General features: G+C 39.9%; 1 protein-coding gene across 6 annotated transcripts in view; it reads right to left on the reverse strand.

Moving 5' to 3' along the window:
• Positions 1 to 21,166, reverse strand: part of KIF2A (kinesin family member 2A) — a 54,544-nt gene extending 33,378 nt beyond the window's left edge. For 5 of the 6 annotated variants that reach the window (XM_021534362.2, XM_021534359.2, XM_021534361.2 and 2 more), the window contains exon 1: positions 20,911 to 21,166. In XM_021534362.2, coding sequence (XP_021390037.1) covers positions 20,911 to 20,974 — 64 coding nt within the window. In that variant the 5' untranslated portion in view covers positions 20,975 to 21,166. Of the gene's footprint in view, positions 1 to 20,634; positions 20,681 to 20,910 lie in introns of those variants that run through there. The other variant, XM_021534360.3, reaches the window with a different exon arrangement.
• Between the last annotated feature and the right edge of the window lie 212 nt (positions 21,167 to 21,378).

Genomic DNA, 21,378 nt, shown 5'->3' on the forward strand with positions numbered 1-21,378 from the left:
GCACTGACACAAAAGGATCACAGCCCAAGTGTCACATTGATTTCACATCCATGCTTTGTCCCAAAGTATCAAGAACTGAGGTTTCTAAAGAACACAAATCCAAAGCAACTGCTCCTCGCACACCCTCCTGTAATGAAGTCCATACTATGAAGAAGTAATCCTTTGTCCCACCTGCCACAAGCCATCCCCTAGGACTATGTGCAGCTTCCAAAGCATAAGTGATTATCCTGGAGCAGTTGTGCATGTGCTGCTGCTGCTGGGCACCTACTGAGGGTAAAATGCAGTGTGATCAGCACACATGCTTGTCTGGGCCTTCTCTGCCTTGTACTTTTTTTTTTTTTTTCTAAAGCTATTTGTCCCACAAATCCCCTTTAGTTTTCTGCCCTGCTGATTGTTTCAACTTTTTGTTTTCACGTCAGTCACAATTTGACAGTTTTCAAAAAAAAAAACAAATAAAGGGTTTTTACAGTCTAAGCCTTCTATGGCCTGCAGAGGGACAGAAAGAAAAACCTTGAATGATATCCCAAATTATCTCAGCTAACAGTGAGAGTAACAAATGTATACCTTTAATGCTTCTTCTCTTACAAAGGCTACCTAAACATTCACATCTAGCTAAGATTCAGTAAGAAGGGAGAATATAGAGAAGCATCACGGAAGGCAACAGTAAATCCCTGTACTGTCTCACAGTGTGTGCAGGAAGAGACTAGCTGCAGCTCAGGCAAGGTGTAACACTCAGGAACTTGCAAAGCAGTCAGCAGCCCTGGGTAGCATCCCCTTCACATCTGCAGCACTCACCTCCTGGCAACACATACAACATATGCATTTACAGCCTCCACTCTTCTCATGGCCCAAAGCATAACAGTCACTCCCACAGTAAAGTAAGTTAAGTAGTTTTTTTTAACATTCTAAATAAAAAGCCTCCCCTTTTTGCTTCACTTAAGATTGTCCTCTGGCATTCTCTTGTTTTTATTTCCCAGTCCCATGGTTTTTCTGAACAAACCCTTCCATCTGGGCTTCCTGAGCACCATTCTTATAATCCTGAATATACCTCTCCATTAATATTTCAGCATTTAGTAACCTCTAGGGACTTAATTTTGTGCAAAAACACTGTTGTAGAATTCTTTCAATGAGCTGTCTGGTCCTTCAGCAAAGTAGCAACAGAAGCTGCTGTCTTCCCCTAGTAATGCCACTCCTGCCTCTTATGCAAAGAGTGTGCTGAGATCAGGCTGCAAGGACATAAAAACTCTGGGAACTGGGAATTTAAGCTTACATTGGTATAATCTTCTGCTGTTTTTTTAAGGCCTGGCCCAGGTGTCAATTCAGAATTAAGACAAAAACTGTTGTAGTAAGACAGCTGAAACTCCATTTTCTTCATGGATGAAAAGCCCAATTTTTATTGTATAGGTCATATTTTATAGGATTATCAGAAAGCACTGTGTCAGATCTTATTGGCTGACAATACATTCACACTTAGTTCATTGGTCAGTACATTGTATGTTGATTATCTATCAAACTTCTGTATTTTTAATTAGCTTAGATACTGTTTCTACTGATTCTCATGAGACAGATCCCTTCTTATTACAGATGACCTTGTTTTTTGAATAGTTTGTTGTGTTAATGAACTCTCACTCCCAAGATTACTCTGCCTGGGAACTTGCAAGCTATTGTTAGCTGGAGCAGCACAGCCTAATCCATATTTTATAAGACCTTTCTTTTATAACATCCTTTACCTGTCTGCAACAGAATACAATGTACTTTATAAAATATCTGTTTAGTAAAACATATTCAATACAATATTCCAATAATAATTAGTATGTTACCAAATTTTTAGAATTTTGAAGAAAGACACTATTGGCAGCTGAAACCTGTGACACTGTCACTGACAATTCAGCTGCAAATCTTCACAGAGCCTACTATGTGTTTCTGTGCTGTTACTTCTGACAGAGTAATATTTTAAAAAGTAATAAATAAGTAATATTTAAAAAAGGTTTCATCTTTGTCATAATGAGTGAGATCAAAGCAGGCTGATGAATGAACAGAAAATACCCCACACTCTAACAAACACAGTAAGCCAGCATGCCGTAACAAAAGAATCACAATTAATCTTCCATCTCTGTGCCAGATTTCATCCCTTCCCTGGCCAAGAAAGTCAGGGCTGAAAAAAAACCCACAAAAACCCACATAGTAACAAAAATAAAAGTTATGTCCATCTTCCAAATACTCTGAGCTTAAACTGAGAAAATGTTCACCACAGTATTTAAACTGGCAATGTACTCATACAATTTACTCCTAAAAATTCTTTGTGCTACTAAAAGTTTTCATGTTATTGAAGGGCCAGATAAAGCATTTACATTTTTACAATTGCCTCTTGCTCTCTGGAAACAGTATTCAATTATATTTTTCTAGTACACAGCTGAATACAGCAGCTGGGAAATTCAGGAATGCCAGCAACCAATTAGGCTGGCATAAACCTCGTCTAGCATATAAAGCAAGACCAAGCCACAAATGCTAAAGCATAGGAGCCAATCAGCAGAGAGTGTTCTAATGCAACAACCCTAATTTCTAATGCACTTTCAAGAGCTGGTATCAAAATTTGACATGTAAGCATGTCCATGTAAACAGGAACCAGCATTATAAGCTGAAGAAGCAACAATTCAAGAAGATGCACCTTAAAAGCAAGAGAATTAGAGCTGATACAACAACTCTTCACTTGGCATTTCCTTAATTCCTAGTGCCTCTCCTCACATGATTAGAATTCAGATCACAAGCAACTTTCTTTTTCTGAGAAGTTGTTCCATTTTTGTAATGGAACATTTTTGTAGGGCTCCCTGTCACAGCAACAAGCCTGTCTGGGTTTAAGATGTGTTTGGACTATATTCTCAGGCACCTGCTATGACTTGTCCTGTTCAGGGCCAGGAGTTGGGACTAGATAATCCTAACAGGTCCCTTCTAACTCAGCATACTCTATGATTCTACGAGTCTCAAAACTAATGGAGAAGTTATTTGAAAACACAATTATTTGGGTAGGTATGTTCTGTCATACAGCATGTGACATCTCGCTAATCTCTAGTGACATGAAAATACTGCTGCCAGTACAGCAGTACAACAGAAAAATGTGTTGCCAACACTTTACAATTACCTTAAATACACAGACATTACAATAGTCTCACTCCAATCAAGTGAAAAACATCAATTCCCTATTCCCTTTCTTCCTAGCCATCTGATAAACATTTGACAAACAGAAGGAAGCAAGCATACTGATCTATAGACATACAATATAAATATCCTCTATTGTGAAAGTTCTTATGGCAGCTAGCACATAAAGGTTCAGAAAGAGTAGTGAAAGCAAATAACCAGGGCTAAATCAAACATTTAAATTAACCCTTAGCCTAGGTAGCAGTGCCAACTCATTGTAAATACCAAGTATACTTAGATCCTTACCTCTAAGCAAAGAGAACATTTTCTACCTGCCAAGCTTCTCCAAACCACCATAATTTTGAAGCAGAGATCAATCAGAGTAATAAACCTACAGCCCTTTCATCTTCCTACTACTTTTCAAAAACGTACGTTATCAGTCTGAAATGTGGGTTGGTGTCTAAATTACAGTTTGGAATACATCAGTGGCTGACATGTGACAAAATCCTCTGTATTTTCCCAAGAAATAGAGCTGGACCACACTCTTCCTCACTCACCCACATAACTGAAGAGTGTCTATCCCAAAAAATGTATTCACACATCTCATGCACAAGCTTTATGAAACCTTAGAAATAGCTTTGTGCTGTATTAATTAAAAATTTACACTCAGGCTCTGGATGAGACTATGAAGAAGAGAGGTTCATAATTTCCACTATAATCCTCTCATCCCCCAAAAAACAGGAGGTCTGTACTCTGCAGTGTTACATTATGACCAACATACAGTTTAAGTTTTGGCAGACCCAAAACAGGAAACTATTTTTAGCAGGACCAAGCTGTAGCAATGTTAACAGACGCCACCTTGACTCAGGGCTTGCTCGCCTTATATCCCTTTTACTTGCCACATCTTCAGAAGCACTGATGCGTTATATTAGCTCTGGCAGTAGACCAGCTGCAAAACACCTAGCTTTCTTAAGTGCATGAACAGACTAGGTAAATGTAAAAATATACTACAATTTCACATCTACTACAGTCTAGCTGAGGATGACCACTGCAACAGAAGATACTCATGCCTTAAAAGATTATAATACACATTTGTGAAATTGCCATGATTTTCCTATTCATGTTCATGAGTGACTAATGTGAACGTTACCTCATCTAGAGATACCTGGACATGACTGACCTTCACCCTCTGTCAACTGATAGTCAAAAATTTAAATTGTGAAAAGCACCATTTTCTTTATTTTCTTTTAAGTAATATAAACTCCAAGTTAAATATGTATTAAAAAAAAAAAAAATGCTTAAGAGAAGCATCAGACCACAAATACAGAAGCACCACATACCAGACAGAATTACTGTAGTCCAGAATCTTCTGTGCTACAAGTTCCAGCCCTGGCAACTCTGGTGGAAGAGCTTTCCTGCTCTCACAGAGCTCAAGGAGGCAAAAAAAGTCACCATGTAATGCCTGTAGCAAACTTTAAGGAAAGAATCCCAAGGAAAAAGAGAATTCCTGGCTTGGTGTCTCCATCAGTGTCAACTATGGGGACATCCCTATTCACACAAATCATTGCTTGTCATAGCCCTCCCTGCACTACACAGACAGTCCTGCTGCTCATCCCTCAAGGAAAAATTAGCAGTTACTACCGATTGATGATACTTTCTCTACAACGCCAAATGTATTTGATTTTATTTTGTTTCAAAGTTTCATTTATCCACAAACCAGTGGATGTCATATTTTATTTTATTTCTATCTACTACTGTTACACCACTTTTGATTTACTTAATCATACAAATTCATTTCAGCTTTGCCAGCCTTCTCTCTTATCTTGTCTGTTACCTTAGTTAGTGTTATCACAACATCAAATGGACATTAAACATGCACAGTCCCTACAATATTTCTAAAGCAAGCTCTTAAATACTAAAAATAACATACAATTTAATTAAATAAATTTTAATTAAAGAAATTATTTTTGTGAATCATCCCTAGCTGCAACCAAGTCATTTTGTTGTATTATCTAAATTATCACAGGAATACTCAAGTCTTTCATACAAGACATATGTTACAACCATATCTTATTATCTCTGTAAACATCTACAATGTAACAGACAGGGATTTTGAGAACACGAAGTAATATTACCCAAATCAAGTTTCTCACTTCTGCCTGTATGTTCCATCTTTGAATTAAAATCCAACTTAATCTCTGCCCCTACATAAAAAGGGCACTGGGACTACCCCACAGTGTTACATTATGACCAATATACGCATGCTGATTTCGTTGTTGGGGTACCACAGAAGTCATTCTCTTTGTGGAGAGTTGAAGGAACTCAGATAAGGATCAAGCATTTGCTGTCAAGGTAGACTGTGTCATGGTCTTAACTGAAGCATGGCATAACCCATGACCAACATCTACATTCTCAAGCATCAGGCAGTACTAGAATGTAAGAGAAAATGTCCTGAAAATTCCTTCTGTGCCTTTCTTTCAGACCACACTGTGGACAGAAAACCTAAGACAACTGGTATGGTGTTGGTTCGTGTTCAAAGCTGCCCTGAACCAGCATCTTTCATGGCATATTGCTCGGATGTACAGCACTTTAGTGCTCAGTTCAGGTCACTCAGCTGCGCCTGTGGTTGCAAGTAGCTCACTGTTGCAACAGACACAGAGGTCTGCAGAGCAAAGTGGGTGGTGCTTGGGATCACCCGTTCAAACTGTTATGTGTAACATGGATAATTTGGGCCTACAGACTGATATATATGTAATGTTCCATATTGCTAAGAAATACTGTCATAAAGCATGTGAGTCTGAACCACGGGTTGCCTCACATATGTTGAAACCACCACTGACAAGAGGGAGGAGGACTTCACTTACAAGCTAATACATGTACCTGGGAGATAGGTCATTTCCCAAGGTGATCCTAGGAACTACCAGGTGATGATCGCCTCAACAACTACGCACCTGGAACCACCAAAGAGATACATCTCAGTGCCAAGTTCCTATAACTCAATCAGGGGTGTACACCACTCTTCAGATACCGTTTTGATCAACTCAGCACAGAGAAAAGAGACTATGAATATGTGGAACTTTGAATGGAAAGAAAAGCCCGATTGCCAAAAACCCTGCCTCAAACAAAACTGACTGTATAAAAACTGCTTGAGCAGGAGGTCAGTGTGAAACATAGGGGACCTCTGCTGTAGTGGTCGGACCTGTGTCTCACCCAGTGCCGATCCCAGGCTCGGCACTGTCCTTGTCTTTGTGGCTGGCTCAGATAGAATTTGATCGCTAAATAAAAACTATTTTTAATTTGGCTGGATCAATTTCTACATGGTAACAATACCATGTGTTTTGCAGGGGACTGGTATAGGATCACAGTCTGAATACTGTTTGCCAGAGTGCATCATGCACCTATCTTGCATGTATCCTCCAGTTACATTTCATCCAAAAGGAATTTTGTGTCAAGTAAAGCACAGTAAAAGGATGTAAGAATGCTTAGAAGATATACGTCCAAAGTCCATTTACTATGTGAACAGAATCCTTGTTACAGATGCACCCATGATCCCAAATGGTATCTATATGGATATACATAGAGTATTCAAGACCTCTTAATTCACCTTGACCTACACAAAAATGAGAAAACTACATTGCAATCTCCTACGATGCCTTTAAGAGCATGAATAAGCGCATGTGCTGCATGTCTGTGCACAAGCACAAGAGTATGAAAGTATGATGCTTACTAAAATAAAGCACTGTCCAAGAAGTGACAGAGAAAATGATACAATTCAGGCCTCTCTTCAAGAATCAGACACAGGAGTTCAGGTTTTCTGTAGGAGGCAGGTCATCTGGTTCACTCTAGATGAGAGCCTGGAAGTAAACTAGCACATGTGTATTGAGAATTATCACAGTACCAGGACACTAGATTAAAATGAGGTACAAGATAAACTCACAGCCAAAACAGTGCAAATTGTGAAATATTTTAATCCTCTGTACAATGAGATTGCATGCAAACAAGTAATGTAGTAGGGCATTCAGAAAGAGAAGCATGGTTTCTTTTATTATACAGGCCTTTCACACCATTAGCTACAAACTTACAGAACATCTCGAGCCTGGTGTTTAATAACACTACATTACACTGAATTTGCCATGTGATCCTTTGACAAGACAACTTCTTTGTACAGTTAGATAACTCCAAAAGAGTCATCCCAAATATATGGACGTGCAGAAAAAGTGGCAGAGGAATTTCAATATTTTAGGGTTTAGGATTTCTTCCTCTTAGGGAATTTTCTCCCATTCTGGGGGAAAAGGGATGAGGCACAGCTCCTCGGTGTCTTGATCTCTTGGCCTTGGAGGGGGACTGTCAAGCTTACTGATTGGTGCAGGAACTCGTTGCCACTGCTGGAGACCAGCCCTGCCCTGCTTCTTGTGCTGCAGGTGAGCCTTTGCACGTTAGAGCAGCCACTGAGCTGGGATGTTATTGGATTGGCACCTTGCCTCAGTGTAAAAAAAGGATCCTTCACCATCTGCTGGGATACCTCAGGGGAAATCCTGGGATCCCCAAGCCCCCTTCCCCTTCCAGGGAGCCTCTCCCTGCCCTGTTTGGGAGTCAGGCTGCCTCTGTCCAGTCCCCCAGCTACTGCTCCTGGCTTTTCACTATATTCTAGCCACATACCCCTTGTCTGCTGGGATGCCCTGTGGTTCCAGCTACAACTGCAGTTTCTGCTGCCTCCTGTTTGCTGCCCAGGTTGAGCCCTGCCCAGCGTCCCAATCCCAGCTCTGACGTTCTGCTGCAGATCCTTTAGCTATCTGGATGGGCAGCAGGATAGGTTGCCACTGGAGGTTGGTAAGGGAAGCCCCTTGTAATCCCTTCGCTGGCTGCATCCGCCATTCCCGCGTGAGGGAGCCGGCTGGAGCCGCGGCTCAGCGCCTCGCGCAGCCGCGGGGCAGTCATGGCAGCCCTACCAGCCGTGAGCCAGCGGTGCTCCTGCTCGCTGGGACCGGCACTGCACCGAAGGGGACGTGCTTAAAGAGCGGGAAGAGACTCACTGCGTTTGCTGCTGCCGTTGGTGGTGTTTCTTTGCCTTGTTATACATACACACACTAGTAGAGAACTGTTATTCCTTTTCTCATCTCTTTGCCTGAAAGCCCCTTAATTTCAAAGTTATAATAATTCGGAGGGAAGGGGGTCATATTTTCTATTCCTGCTTTCCTTAACAGACACCTGTCTTCCAATCCAAGACAAATGCTAAAGGGAAGAGAAGACATCCAGAGAAAACAAATCTTAATTACAGATTTATAGTGCTGGATCTGGAACTAGAAGTTACAGCTCTAGAGATCCTTTAGTTGACACAGCTCTCTCAAAACATCATTGCCTAAACATGCACCTGCAATGACAAATAAGGCTGTTGAAACTTAAAAGCAAGTATCCTTTTCAAAATACAAGTAGGACTTTGGTACACCCACATCTCAAGTCCTATGGCACACCACAAAAATATGTAGTGGAATTAGAGGAGTTTAAGGGAAGGCCAACTAAGAAAACAAAGAGAATGAGGATATTAAGCAGGTAAATACTGCTCACTTTTAAGGAGAACACTGAGGATGGACTTGATTGAGCTTTACAATCATACAGAACAAAATGAGTGAAAACTATTATTGACCAAATGCTGCAACACTAAATCTGGGAGTGGTCTCTTAAGGCATAGGTTACAGAGAGATGAAAGTGTATTTTTGTATGCAGAAACAAGGAAACTTCTCAATATTGTGTCTGCAAGAGTCAGGCAGTATAAATCTGGTCAAAAAGATGTTCAATAAATCCACAGACAACTGGTTTATAAATTGCTAGGACTAGTGAAAGCTGTACTTCTAACATCCTAGATACAATTCTGGATAGTGGGGCAAGACAAAGACTTTGGAAAGAGACAAAGCTGCTATGCTTCCCTAAATGGCCCTTAGTTGCTTGGCTAGACAAACCACACATCTGATTCACTAGTGTACCTCACATAGAAGTGGTGAGCTTACTGCAAGTACTGTAAATAGTAAGGAGACTGAAGAATACCCCCAAAAGTAACAATACTTCAGAAGCTTAAAAAAAACCCCCAGCTTTCTCCAATTTCAGTAAGTCTTAAAAGGAGAGAAGGAAAAGGTTTTCATTCACCATTCATATTGGTCACATATTCACACAGCAATATCCCTTTTAAAGTGTAAAAAAACCCCAAAATGACACAATAATAATCTACCGATTTCCAAAATTCCTGCAAAGTTTTCCAGCACCTGCTCATCCCTCCCATAGTCCATACTAACCCACTCCAGTTCTCAAATTTAAGGAAGATAAAGTATAAATGCAACTTTATTCAAACAAGAACAAGATACCAATGTATAACAGAAGCATATTTGCTGTCCTCTAGCAAATTCTTTTTGTACTGATACTGCATAAGTGAAGGTTTCCATTCAATTCCTGCTAACAACATTTCTACTTGTTCCATGAGTTCATAACTTGTAAACACTTTGCAGGAATAGTTCAGTATCTTATACATTTGTGCGGTTTTTAATAGTTTTGTAAAACTGAATATAATCTAACATATTTTTGTGTGCATTTACTTTTCTTGGGAGACCTTTAGAACAATTATGCAAGTAGCTTCTGTAAACTTCTAAAACTGCTTCTCAAAGTTGCTCTCAGAATACTTCTTCATATATTTTTGCAGATCCAGGCCCTCTGTGTTCAGTATAAATTTCATTACATTTCTGACATGCAAGCAAACTTAGATTCAGCTCAGGTATTTCTTGGTACGGCACTGACTTGGATAGTTATTTTTCTTCCTAGCAGACAGTATACTGCTTTGTTTTTGACACAGTAAGAGAATAACGTTGATAACGCACTCATGCTTTGGTTGTTGCTAGTTAGTGTTTACCCCAAATCAAGGACACATTAGTGTCCCATGCTCTGCCAGTGAGCAGGTGTACAAGAGCCTGGGAGGAAGCATAACCAGGAGAGTTGACCTGAACTAGCTAAAGGGATACTCTGTATTTTTACAATACCATGTAGGCATAGGACTAAGGTAACAGCCTTCGACTCATAGAGAGCCTTTGACTCATAGAGTTGGTTTAGACTGGATATTCAGAAAACATTCTTTGTTGTGAGGGTGGTGAGGCACTGGAAATGATTGTTGAAAGAAGCTGTGAATGCCCCATCCCTGGAAGCTTTCAAGGTCAGACTGGATAGGGCTCTGATCAACCAGGTCTAGTGAAAGACCAATAGCAAGAGTGATGAGATCTTGGTAGTGGATAATTTTTTAGGTCCTTTTCAACCCAAATCATTCTATGATCCTGTTACTCCATACCTAGACCAGTGTATAAACTGGGCGAGTTGGCTGGGAGGGTCCAATTCACTGCGGACTGTCTGCATACTGGTCAGCAGATGGTGAGACCTTGTTCCGTGTATCACTTGCCTTTTTTGGCATTTTGTTTCTCTCTCTCCTATTGTTTTCCCTTTTCATTACAATTATGTTACTAATTTTACCACTACCACTATTACTCTTACTATTCAATCATTAAACTGCTCTTTTTTCAACCTACAGTTTTAACTTTTTTTTTTTTTTCCTAATTCTCCTCCCCATCCTACCAGGGGTGGAGGTATACGGACTGAGGAAACAGGACAGTGGTACTTAGTTGCTGGCTGGTATTAAACCTAGACAGTCTTTCCAACAGCATTTGGGTTAAGTGGTTGTTAAAATTTGCTTAGTAACAGAATTTAAGATTGTGGTCCATTAAAATAGTTTGGTGAATATCATTTGCAAAAGATTGACATGATTTGGCCAGTCTTCTCCCTTTCTTTCTTCCTTATTAATTTTGTTTGTTGTTTGAATAAATGACCAAGACCTTCTTTTGAGGGTTTTCTCTACTTTCTCTGAAGCTAACCATACCTGCCATAAACAACAGCTTCCTACATCACACAGAAATTTTTTAACAGCATCTTCTAGAGATATTTTCAAAATTATACCCTCTGCTTTTCATGACCCATCCCATCAAAGTTTGTTGTTTGTTGAAGTTTTTTTCCCTTTACTTCATGAAATTATATTTAGTAAGAACATGCACCATTACTTAATTCATTACAGAGCTGCCAACTGTTGCTCCAGTTCAAAAGTGAGAAGACTTCATTCTCATGCAAGTTTAAAGCTTGTATTTTAGCTTAACAAGGTACTAAAAATTCAAACCAACAAGAAAACTTTAAGTAGTATTTTAATTCTTCTGTGTTTGATGAAAGCTTATCATAACTTAAAAATCATCTGGTTGTGATTAAAATATTGACATTATTCATCACCACCTGAAATCCTATTGCACTAAGATGCCAAAATTTACATTGAAGTACAAATAATAAAAATACAGATTTACAAGAAAACATAACCCAAAGTGGAATTAGAATTTTTGAGTATTTAAAAACCTAAGTGTTCATGTGCTTTCAAGCTGAATTTACTTCCATTGCCCTCTTCCTACAGCCAGAGATCCTCATTAGCACATCACTATGTAATCCTACACCTCTATGAGTGAAACACTTCTACAGATCAGTTGTGCAAACAACTACAGATCATCTGGAAATACTCCTCAAACTCCATATATAGTTTAGCCATAGAACAGAAGTAATACATTTTAGTGACTGCAAAATGTGCAGACCTGTGCAACTAAGTTTCTAGAGCCAAACTTTGCAAGGGCACAAGAGGGCAGCACACCATGCTTCAAAGATAAAGTTTTAGACAAAGTCCACTGTTCATCTCCCTCCACCCACACATCCAGTGTATTTGTCCACTGAAGGCAATTCCTAAATACACAATTCTGTAATTAACAGAAAAGACTAAAAATACATTTCTGATATCTGGGATATCTCTAAGTGCCTGATAAGACCCAAGAGAACATCAAAGTTAGAAAACTTGTCACAGCAACAGTGAGATTTCTGGTAACTTGAAAGTAAATAACATTTCAGTAGATTAACAGAATTACCATATACTCCTAAAAATGAAAACAAAGTAAAAGACATTTTGTGATCTACAAGTCACTTTGCTACTGACTGAGATTGTCCAGTTAGTTTTACATGGCACTGGTGTTACATCAGTTGCAGAAAATGCAGCAGATTGTCCCCTTTAGAAGCCTGGGAAACCCCAAAGCAGCTTATGCCTGATGGAACAATACCTGCCACTAACTAAAAACTAAGCTACTCTGAAAGTATGTTTATTTGAATGAAGCAAAATAAAAAAATCTACTACCATAGCCAAGCCTTTAAAGCAACAAAATCCCTCATCCATCTTTCAAGAGTCAAAATACAGTATCAGATCCAGTGTTTCTAACCAAGATGCAATCTTAAAAAAAAAAAAAAAAAAAAGGGGCAAAAGGTGTTGGAACTCAAAATGTCTCTCAGACATTTTTAGAGGTTCCAGCCCTTGGTCAGAAGCATTTTAGACCCTGACAGGCAGCTGGAAACAGCTGTGATTTTGAGTTTGAGCCATGGAATGAGTTACCAACATTGGAGGTGGAACAAGCAGTCACAAAAGGTTAGATAGTATAGTAAAAGTAGTTACAAAACAGAGGGGAAAATTTTTTAGTATTGTACAGGGGCGTTTTAGCACTTGTACAGGGGGGTTTTTACTTTGTACATGGGGGTCAGAAGTTCTAAGATGGAGAAAACAGGGCTGATCCTGTTCTTCCTCCTTCTTCCTTGCCTCCATGATCTTGGTGATGTTGGCACTCACAGATTGGTTTAGAGTAGAAAAGCACTTTGTAATATAGGTAGTAGGTATTGGGGGAAAACTATAAACATGTAACACGTAATATATCTTATAAAAGATAGCAGCAGCCCTGGGCGGAGGGAGAGAAGAAGAAGACAGCAGACAGAGAGATGTCAGGGTGTGTGTGTGCCTCTGCCCAGGCCGCTGATCAAACAGCCGCAGCCCGAGAAGACAATCTTTTAGATAACCAACAATAAACTGCCTTGAGACCGAACAGCAAGAGCCTGTGCAGTTTTTTTTTGGAAGCACGGGTTGGAGAAGAAATTTCACCACCACATGGGACCCCAGAGCAAGCCTGGGGTTCCCACAAAAAGGAAAATATTTATCAAGCAGCTTACTTAAATTTAATTGATAACTCACGTTTTTGAAAACCATCATTAAAAGTTTTGGTTAGACACAGTTTTGCAGGATTGTCTTTAAGAGCCATTACCTACTCTTTTTAAGCAATTCTAAAATTAACTTGGGGTCCTAGCAACAAGAAACAACTGAATTACACAGTAATAGTAGAATTATCAGAAGTCTTCTAAACATGTGCTGTTCATCTAAATGGTTCACTACACACATTAAAAAAAGCACACAAGCATAGTCTGATAAATTAATACTCTTATCAAGGAAAGGTAAATCTAATGCATTTTTACATACACCTTAACTGCCTTTTGTCTAACAAATGTAAAACCTAGTTTTATATATTTAGCAATGACTAAATTCAAATGCAGCAAAATTAGCTTTGCAGAACACTTTTTAATGAGGAAATGGCAATGCCATCTTTGTAACCCTCTCCCTGAGAACTACTGCCCACTGTTGCACCATTTTCCTGGAGCAATTACCAGGCACAGAGAATCCTGGCACAAGAGACCAACATCAAGCCCCCTGTTCTGCCTTCACGGGGGGCTCCATGTCAGGAAAGCATTTAACAATGGTAGATTAATTCACTGACTTCTATCAAATCAATAGTATGTGAATGTTCTAAGGTCAAAATTGACCTTATCATTATTCCTTTTGGGGATATGAACAAAGCATGTTTCCAAGTTATCAGACACAGACAACACTGTCTCATGGCTAAACTCTTAATATAGAATTCAAAGGATCTCTTTAAAGTAGTCAAAGGTGTAGGAAAAGCATGACAATCACCCATCTATACATGTATTTGGGACACAACAAAATACAAACTGTTCAAATTCTTGAAATGAAAATTTTTAAAAAATTGTACCCACAAGCAATACAAAACTGCAAATGTTTTTAGGAAAGGAACTAGAGCAGGAAAATAAAACAGCACATAAAACAGCACAATATGAATGGGTTTGAGGATATACCAGTTTCAGACAATCTCTGTCTAAACCACATATATAAATCATAGTTTTAGTTCCCTGCTGTCCCTTCTTCATTTCCCTACAAGACATCTAACTAAAAGCTAACCCCAGCAAAGCAGGCAGAGAAAAGCAGTCTAAAGTTAAACATCCTAATAGTCAAAAGTAACTGCAGCTAACTTAAGTATTGAAAGTATTTAACAGTCTTAGATAAGTAGGGAAACATCTGCCTAAACACAAGAAAAATTGCTCCAAATACTACAGCTAGGAATATCCGGTTTTATGTCTATATTCAGTCCAGTATAGAGAGAGAGATTTAAATAAAACCCCAAATACCAAGTCATAGTAAAACCTAAAGGTTTGGAATGTACAATTACAAGCAAATGTTTTAAAAGGTTGTTAGAAGGATCTTCATAAACATAAAAAGACTTCTGAAAATATATGAGTCATAAATCTGGAAAACACACACAAAATTTCAAGCAATGAAAAAGAACCATTCCTATATCTGAAAGCTTTTTTGTGTTTTGGAAATAGATTAAGAGATTTAACAGAGAATGTATTGCAGCTACACAAAAATCTTCTATCCTACATCTGGGAATACATACGGAAAACACATACACCTCTAAACAGTTTTACCTATGTTACAGAGGCATAAATGAGAAATCTACTATTAAAATCCAATGTCTTATTAAAAAGTCGCAATTTTAAATCACAAATACCATCATGCCTGACCACATATGTATCCTGTATACATTCTCACTACTGGACAATGTAAAGACTGCTTCGTAGTCCTTACTGCGAACTTCTGTATCTTACTTCTTGTACCACATTAGAAATTTAACTTAATTCTGAAGTTAAAATAAACCTTTAATGTATCAAAAGTAACTGAATTATTTTCCTCTATGGAATATACACAATGCAAATAATTATAGGGAATGGACTTTAGTGGTCACCATAGGCTGACCATTGCATTCTCCTCCTGATCCCAAATCCTGTCATACAGTGTCATGAGGAAGACAAGATAACCCAACAAACTATAGGACAGGAAGAAAAGTTGGGGAAAAAAATCCCACTTTATGATATAAGCAGTAAATGTTTATAAACAAAGAACCTAAACAGTAACAGAGCAATGAAGTTAATTTACTCCATTCTGTTACCTATTAATAAAAAAAAAAAAAAAAAAATCATAGAAGCACACTACACAATAAATATGCTACAGATTTTGTGCTCCAAGAAAAAAGCTCACATGGTAAACACTTCACACTCTTTTCTCTGTCTTGTTCCACAGTAAGTGGATGTATGAAAAAAACTCAAAAGGCTAATCTGTTTACTATAGTAAACAGAAAGAGATACTTTTGCAGTAACATTACTCTCCAGTCAAGCATGATTTTTTCCCTATGATTTATTGTCTTGTCCCACCTTAACAAGAGGAAAAGTGATGCTTAGTGCCATAGCAGCACATTGAAGTCTTCCACTGATAAAGCCATAAGAAGAAAAGACAAGCAACACTATGCCCAGGCAACAGGCCATCAGAGAGCATGGGTGCACTGAACAATAACTTCATCTATTAAAAAAAGAACAGATTCCCCCATAACATGATTACTGGAGGAAAAACATGCAATACTAGCTCCCACATACAGCTCTAAAGACATTAGTGCCAGTAAATAATGTGTATTGAACACATTTATGGAACAAAGATGAGAAGATTCTCTGAAGAATAGGACTCAGCTCTTGTTATTCATCTTGCAAAAGAGCTATTTCCACAAAATACAGAAGGCCTACATAAATATCTGAGAATCTGTGAGTTACAGTGAAAATTAACAGCTTAATGAAAGCTGAACGCATAAAAAAGTGACTACAAAAAGGAAATAGTAAATTTAACATATCCTCCTAGTCAATTTTTCCAAGGGAAAAAATCCCAAGAAACTTTGAATGTAACAATGAGAACCTACACTGGATAAGCCAAAATGTTGGATTCATTAGCTGAACCAGTAACAGCAGACTTGAAACCATGGGTGTATTCTGGCTATTATGGAACCACAAAAACACATTGTGTCTGTACAGCTTACATAGGGATTAGGTAATTCAGTCAAATGATTTAAATGTGGTAACAATAACCTTAATCATAGGGAACAAATAGATGTATGTCACCAAAGGAAAGAGTAAAAGCACATTACCATTTAAATCTATCCTCAAGAGCTTGTAAAATAGGGTGACTACCCAAACCTGAACAGAAATTTTATAGCATCATTAAACCTCTTCTCCTGCTATAAAATCATTCTCGCTACTGGGAGTAGTACATGAAGATACAAGACTGCCCAGAAGACAGAGGATGCTGCCGAGCTCTCAACTCTGAGAAACACCAATTTCACAGAAGCTGAGTTTCAAAGAAACAAAGTATAGCCCTGACTGTTGCTAGAATGTAGTCCCATTTGTGTCTCAAGGTGAAAACAGTTACCAAGATGTTTTAGAAGACTAAAGAGCAGTTGGTTTTTTGACAGAATGGATTATCCCCTACTATAACTAGTTCCAGCTGTTACCGACACAAATGAAGAAAATTCTTAAGTAGGCAATTAAAAACATCACAGCCACAGGCAAGATTTCTTCCTACCTCACATCAGTAAGAGGTTATTTAAACTACAGACTCAGGAAAAATAGAAACAATCTACAGGTGCTGGTGTATTTTTAAAAAATTTTATTCTAAAACTAGCTATTCCTACCATCCTTCTTAAAATTCTGTTATGCTTCGAGATTCAGTCTCCTCTGGTAGCAATCTTCATGTGATAACTGTCCTCGTCCTTTCTTCTTTTAACAATTTCAAGTCTTTCTCTTCAAACACTGACAGCTCTCCTATTCTTGTATTATGAAAAACATGGGCATAAAGTAATGATCTTTCCTTTTTACACCATTTGATTGTTAATCCTTAAAAATTAAGCATTTTTCCTTTCCTAAAGTTCAGTCAAATCTTAAGTCAGTCTCCTAATTACAAGAGTGTCCCTTCTCCTCATGCCTGTATGTTATTTCTGACACAGTGAAGTCAGAATTGTATTTGCCTCTCCCTCTCTTCCATCCCACTTTCAAAATGAGCAAATATGTACTTAATTTCTCTGTCTTTCTACATAGTATTTCAGGTATGCAAAGACAAGAAAGAAAACAGGAACAGTCTGAGGGAGAAATGGACGGAAAAAGAAAAAAAATAAACCTATGAAAGGGATGCAGAGCAGAAGTGATTTATCTGGTGTCGGCAAAAGACTGCATTTATGGAGAAAAAAAAGTGAAAAATTCTTTTCACAAATACTTATACAGGTCTTTGTAATCATTAATTGGATAATGCACAGGAAGTGCAAATACAGGTGCTAAGTTTACACATAAAGGAGACGGCTATTATTATTAGTGTAAAGGAAATTCATCAACAGAAAAATGCCTATCTTTAGACCTCAAAAAGGGACATCTTCTGGACAGGGTCAATATCGTGAGTTTGGCAGGTACCCTCTGGTTTCCTACTAACTGCCCTAAGTTTCCATGTGAAAATGCACCTTTTTTCAAATGTGGAAATGCAGTCCATTCTTAGCAATTTGCAACCTAAACGAAGTAGTTCTTTCCCATTTCCAAGACAGACTAGTCATATTTTAAGCAATATACATAAATTAAACAAAGCATTATATTTCAGTATCAGAAGTTATTATAAGAACCTGAACTAGGTGATCACTTAGTACCTCTTATGATACATGAACATAACTAGTTTTTCCAGCTATAACTAGAAATACTATCTACAGCTGTAGGTAACAGTAATAAGGATGTTTACCCACTAAGAAAAAACCAGCAAGCAGCTCTGTAACATTAGCTCTTGAAAATGCAGGGGTTCATCCAAACTGTTTTTCATGTGTTTTTGGCCATGACTTCTAACAATGCCTTTCTTTTGTACAACATTTATTTTCTATTCAGTCCTACAATAAATCTCTCACTTCAGGCTAATTAGAACTTGTCAAAATGACAGAATAAGCAACTTATTTTTTTCCAGAATGTTCTGGTCTTACTTGTAACAATCACGTTTCACAAAAAAAAAAAAAAAATCTTTTAGCTTTCCTTTCTACGTAAGGAAAAACAGTTATCTGGAATCAATAAAATTATGCATTCAGAAAAAAAATGTTTACGATTACTGGCAGATAGATGAAAAAACCCACACCCTTTTTCACTGATGCTATTCACTAGGTAAATTCAGCAAATTTACTAGTGAATCCACACTAAGTGGATTCAGCAAATAAAGAGATAAGTAAGAAAAACTTAAAGAATTACTATCTCTACTTCTCAAAACAATATTTAGTTTTTCTTGTCACTACAGACAAGAAAATGCATAAACAGAAAAGCCAGTATGAACACATTCCTCCCTCCAAGAGTTTCCTAAACCGTTTTAATGGTGTCTTCTCAGCCAACAGCAGCTGGGCAGCTGATATGACAGACAGCCCAGATTCTTCCTAGGATACAGCTCTGGGAAGAGTAGATCCAGAAGATCACATGTAAAGACTTCCATGTCATCGTGACTATGACTATGTATATTTGCTACATACTAATACTGTTGGGGTCACAGATCCCTCTATAAGCTATATGAACACACTAATTGTGCAGAAAATAGAACATCCAAAAATTTTACACTGTGTTTAGTTAATCAAAACATCAATTAACATATTAAATAATCAGAAGAAAAAATCATTAGACACAGTGGATGAGAGAGAGTCTGTAGGAACAATTCAGTCAACAGAGGGACAAGCTGCAAGACCCTCACCTTGTCATCAGCAATAAGACTGATTTCCACTGCTGTGGAACTGCAGCTGAGGTTAGAAAACTACCTTCTATGAGGCAATGCAATCTAATGCTGGCTGTCCTTCCATATCTCCCTCAAAATGCTCTTTTCCACATACCTAGGACAGTTTCTCCTACAGTTTAATGGGAAGAAAATGACAGTCAGCTGCACTAGCCTGAGCCAGAATACAGCATCTCTTCCAATCCCAAAGAAAAACAAGGACATGTCACAATAACTAGGACCTGCCACTTAATTATGACACTGTACCTATGTACAGTACTGTGTAGTCTTGCTCACACATGCACCTATTTAACACAAATTCTCAAAACCCTACGGTTTGAGCAAGTGCTGTGAAGACATCTCCCTAGTACATATTACTGGTGAGTAATACACTTAATGTGCTGCATCACCTTTTTCAGTGATGCAGCAAAATACATAAACCATGAATAGTAATGAAAATAAGTATTGTTATATTTGAGAGTTACCAAAACCACTTCTGATATTAAAAAGTGTGTAGAATCCTACAGCAACAGAGCATTTTCACGCCTAATTTCCAAAGGCATACAAATCAAACAGTAACGTTTCTTAGGAGATCACATAGACACCAGAAAGAAGTTTTAAAAGATACTACTGTGAGGCCTTCTGAAATCCCAGAGATACACAGGACTTATGAAAATAATTGCTAGACCAATCAGATTTTTCGTAAGGGCATTTGGCACAAATTCAGGGGTTGGGTGTAATCCAGTGTCCAGCCAACAGCAACCATTATTTTATTGTAGGGCTGAATTGCAGCATGGAACACAAGAAAGACAAGCAGCTTAAGGTTTGTTGGCTGCTTTTTTCCTGCCTCATGACAGAACCTGCTAGCTTCAGAGCCTTGGACGTCCACATCTCTCTTCCCTTAGAAACATCTGCTTACTCTTTAGGAAGCTTCTAGATCCCAGGGAGAAAAAAAATCAAAACCACACAGCAACAACAACAAAACCTTTCCAGAAAATCCCAGTAGAACCCCACCCCAGTTTGGCAAGTTTCACAGATCTCAGAGAGGCTGAGAAAAGATCACATATTCCCACTCCAATCCAAGAGCTGAAGCCATGAGTGACCTGCCATTGAGTCAATCAATTTCCCGTGTCAGTTGTCTGACAAAACCATTGAATTGCCGATACTTGGAAGGGACCTCCGCAGATCATCTAGTCCAGCCCTTCTGCCAAAGCAGGGTCACCTACAGCAGGTTACATAAGAACACATCCTGGTGGGCTTTGAATATCTCCAGAGACAAATATGAAGAGTTAGCATCCTAAACCTGTCTCACACGCCTTCTTGATTCTCATGTATTTTCAGACAGCATCACACATCCTCCCACCAGGAGAAGCTGGGCAAGACGAGAAACACTGGATCCCCAATGGAGAAATTACAACTCACGGGCATAAATAGCAAGTACTCTTCCTACATTTTAATCACAAAGAACATCTGCAATAATAACATCATGCTTTCTGCCAAGTGATGAAAATGTCCAAAGGCATTCTTGACAGGGCATTACCGCTGTGTCATTTTTCAGAGCACCGGAGCAGACAAGAAGTTACCTCTTTCAAACGAAAGGCCTTCCCTCCCTTCCTCCCTCTCTCCATCACCTCATCCCCGCCGCGAAGGCCCTCCTGCCTCCCTGCCAAAAGCTCCTGGGCTCCCCTCCCACCGACCCTCGTCCGAAACCCCACCCCACCCCCGCCCCACCGTGGGTCCCGCCGGGCCCCCCGGCCCCGCCCGGGCTCCCTGACAACCGCCGGGCGCGGCCCCGCCCCGGCCCCGCGCACACAATGGGCCCCGCGCGCGCGGCCGCGCCCGGCCGGGATGCGGGGACCGGGAGCGGGGGAGGGCGTCGGCGGCCGCCGCCCCCGCGGCCCGCTCACCATCGCTGCGCTTGATCTCCACGTAGATCCCTATCTGGATCTTGCCGAAGTTGGCCGCTGCCATCGCCTCATGAGGCGCCCGGGGGAGATCGGAGGCGTTGCCGGCCGGCCACACCGCGGAGAGCAAAGGAGGCCGTGCACGGCAGAGGCAGCGGCGGCTCTGGCGGCCGCGACGGGAAGGCGGGGAGGAGGAGGCGGAGAGCGGAGATAAAGGCGCCGGCCGGATACAGCAGGCGCCGTGGGCGCTCCTGCGCCTGCGCGGCCTCCGCGGCGTCACGGCAGCGCGGGCCCGCGGGAGGGGGCGGGGCGCGCGAGCTGCGGCCGCGCGGCGCCCCGCCCTCCGGCCCCGCCCCTGGCGGCGGGCGCGCGCCGGGGGCGCGGGCAGCTCGCGAGGCGCGGGCGGGGCCGGCCGCAGTGCCCGCTTCGCCTCGGGGCCTTGCCGCGGCCTGCGCACACTGCACACGCACC

The sequence above is a fragment of the Lonchura striata genome, chromosome Z (assembly GCF_046129695.1).
Source record: "Lonchura striata isolate bLonStr1 chromosome Z, bLonStr1.mat, whole genome shotgun sequence".
In the NCBI taxonomy this organism is placed as follows: domain Eukaryota; kingdom Metazoa; phylum Chordata; class Aves; order Passeriformes; family Estrildidae; genus Lonchura; species Lonchura striata.